At 38.4% G+C, this 3,526-nt stretch overlaps 1 protein-coding gene across 1 annotated transcript; it reads right to left on the reverse strand.

Annotated features, from left to right (window-relative positions):
• Positions 1-252: 252 nt before the first annotated feature.
• Positions 253-3,526, reverse strand: LOC139710443 (uncharacterized). Its single transcript, XM_071622358.1, has 2 exons — positions 3,415-3,526; positions 253-2,093 (listed from the first exon to the last, which is right to left on the reverse strand). The coding sequence occupies exons 1-2, from the start codon at positions 3,524-3,526 to the stop codon at positions 253-255; spliced, it is 1,953 nt and encodes a 650-aa protein (XP_071478459.1).

Here is a 3,526-nt window from a genome sequence, read left to right on the forward strand (position 1 = left end):
GTATAAGATGTCACGACCTCACCCTACCTCAATTTCAATGCCATTTTTGAAATTCTCAGGAAATTTCCTTTGAGAAAATAGATATTTTTGTACGGAAAGAGTAAACATTTATGAAGTTATGACCACTTTTATTCTGCTTGGTGCACGATTTCTAGATTTGGGGATGTAACAGAAAAAAGGCGAGTTCAAAACGCATGGCCATATTCTATTCTCTTATATTCTCATATGCACACATGTGCATGTAGTCTGTATCTAGTCACCTTCTTTTAAATTAGGTAAGGATATAACAAACTCTTTTTGGTTTGTTTCCAGTAGCATGCATTTACCTGATATATTCTGGTATGGAATAGACATAAATTCTCCTCTCAATACTTCACTTATGAAATTAACTGTACATCCAAGTTCAGTACCTTGTTTGCAGGTAAATTTTCTTACAGTAGTAAGATTTTCCACCAATAAGGCAATGTGTTCTTTGCAGTCACAATATTGCTGACACATATGACTCTTGAAAGTTACTAGATTAATAATTTCACAAAGAACGTTTCCTACCTTAACAACCGAATTATTTCTCCTGAACCTCTTGGAGTATTCTTTGGTTGTATACAAAGAACCCCTAAATGCAAACTTTTCATAAGAAGTAACAGAGTCTACCAACAACATTTCACCCAAAAACTCCTGTAGTGCTAATTTGAAAGGTTCTGACAGATTCAACATATGTCCCGTCCCTAGGCAAACAAGTTTTGTAACATCTGTACCAAATTTTTGCACATTTTTCATCAAGCGATTATGATTCAGCATTTTTTCTATATACATGAAGGTCTTGTGTGATTCAATCAATGACAAGTGCCTATAAAGATCTTGAATGTAACAAAGGGTTTGAAATATTTGCTGTGGCAAATACCTGGTACCAGCATACAACGTTTTAATATAACCGTTAAAAGATTCAAATGCGAATGCAGAAGTAGCCCACAGAGGGCCCCAATTTCTTACACTATCTGTTAGATGTACAAGCAAATGAACATTGAAGGTAGCCTCTTGCTTGCCATACAGAGGATCTACAAACATAGCAAATTTTTGAAGGTAGAAATCACTTTGCATGAGTCTTTTTTTTGAAATTTTTGCTTGATTTAAATTGAATATTGCACAGGCAAGCATACACCAATGAGCCAAATATTTTGCTGGAAGAATCCCACTCAGGACAATAGGAGAGACATACAAGAAGGTCCTCCATTCATTAGCCTTCCAGAATTTAATGTCTTTAAGGGATCTAGGTAACCTTGAAATTTCCCTTGTAACCTGAAGATTCTTTAGTCTTTTGTTGATCTCTTCTTTCCATCTTCCGATATACCATTCCTGCGATCTGTTTGCAGGATCTACCCACATGTTCATGAATCTTCTCACAGTCCCAAGACACACAGAGTGCATGTAATCAGGAATGAATCCCCAGATGATATTAAAGTAAAGTAAGAGTGATACAATACTGACGCCTTTCACCCCTTCAATAACCCTCCCTGATTCCTGGGCCAGAATGCCTGTGCGCTTGAATTCCTCATCTGTCCGTTTCACTGGAGGAGGGTCATGGTATGGATATCGCATTGCACGTTCAGCATATTCCCCTTTATGTTTGCAAAATCCACACCCACTGAATCCGTTGAATTGTACCATGCTTTGAATCATGGGTCTTGCGACGCTATCAACCGAACAGACCAAACAAAAGGCCTTAGAAGTAACTTGAGTCCGTTTGTACATCCACTGCAGTCCAGTTGTAGACAGTGTTTGACATTCATCAATGAACGGTTTTAAAAACACGGACATGTCTGGTTTAGAACTACCAAACCATAGAGCTGTCAAAAGAATGTTACGCCTTCGCATGTCATACGGCAATTCATTTATCATGGTGAGAACAGGCCAGATTGAGCACTGTGAAGATTTGAACACTGGCACACCATCTGTGTTCCACAGAAGGGAAAAGTTTTCACGTTCAGAAAGTATACCTGCCCTTTTCAATTCCTTGTACATTCGACCATCTGTAATATCAGTTATATCATCACCTGCTCCAGTGAGATCCCTATTAAGGATTGTCTCTCCAACATCTGAGATGATCCTTTTGAGAGCATTTATACTGTAAATGTATTGCCATTTGGCTGCATACAACAATGTGCACCTATATTTGAGAACTCACATCTATATTATCTAAAATTTACTTTTGGAAATTCACACTATGCAAGCAATATGCTCACATCCGGTGGAAAGTATGAAATTTTGCATATAGGGGTATTTTGAGGCGCTGATTTCAAAAATTGCCGGATCCAAGAGATGTGATCACGGGGTCGGCCGCCATTTTGAATTCCAATATGGCCATCGTCAAAGATCCCTATCTTCAGTTCTGAATGACATTAGCCATTGGAATTTGATGTATAAAAGCATGAAGATATGATAACTTCAATAACAGACTTATTTGATATGTCTGGCAAGCTGCACGGCAGCCAATTTGAATTTAATACATATTTGCCATGTTGGAGTGTTGAAAATCTCTATCTCGGGTTTGTAAATTAGGCTACCTGATTGAGCGCGCGTTTGTAACTGATAGAGTGCGCGCTGATGTATTTACATTGTGACGTCCGTGAAAGGTGCATTATGCTTCTTTTTTGTTGCATTTTTTGACATGCCCGTGAATGTTAGTCGTGATGTTTGTCTTCGTAGCCACATTGGAATTCAAAATAGCAGGCATTGCGTTTGTCAGACACATCACATCAGTTAATACTTTAACTCAGTATGTTAAAATACTTGTTTACACCTAATTTCAGGGTCACTCACAACTTAGAAATCGAGATATGGATTTTGAATATTTCGTCGAGGCGGCCATATTGGAATTCAAAATGGCGGCCATTCGATGTTTGTCAGACACTCCGAATCAATCTGTCATCAAATTCAATGTGTCAAAACGCTCATGTGTACTAAATTTTGGTGCCACAGGTCATTCAGAACTAAAGATAGGGATCTTTGAATTTGTTCTGTGATGGCGGCCATATTGGAATTCAAAATGGCGGCCGACCCCGTGGTCAAATCTCTTGGATCCGGCAATATTTGAAATCAGCGCCCCAAAATACCCGTACATGCAAAATTTCATACTTTCCTCCGGATGTGAGCATTTCGACCAATTTTTGTTACATATCTGCCCTACTATTTGCATCATAATATCAAGCAGGGTATCATTATATAATTTCAAAAGTCGTGTACTTTGTCCATAATGTCTCTTTACCAGAAACTTTGAGTGGATTTTGCTGGCAACATAGCAACAATGACTTATATAGGAAATCATTTCTTATGACCCAGCACATTCACATTCAAATCACAGCCAATCAATCAAAACAAGATTCTCATATCAGGATTTGGTGCAAATTTTCTCCTCACTCGTCTGCTGGGGTGTGTAAGACAGACCAGAAGTGCTGGATGCTTCTTCAGGGATCTCATCTTTGTTTATGATGTTGTTTGTCTTGATAACTTCCTTGACATGTGCTAGCAT

The sequence above is a fragment of the Diadema antillarum genome, unplaced genomic scaffold, assembly GCF_040938485.1.
Source record: "Diadema antillarum isolate AM-2024a unplaced genomic scaffold, OU_Dant_1.0 seq00001533_RagTag, whole genome shotgun sequence".
Classification (NCBI taxonomy): domain Eukaryota; kingdom Metazoa; phylum Echinodermata; class Echinoidea; order Diadematoida; family Diadematidae; genus Diadema; species Diadema antillarum.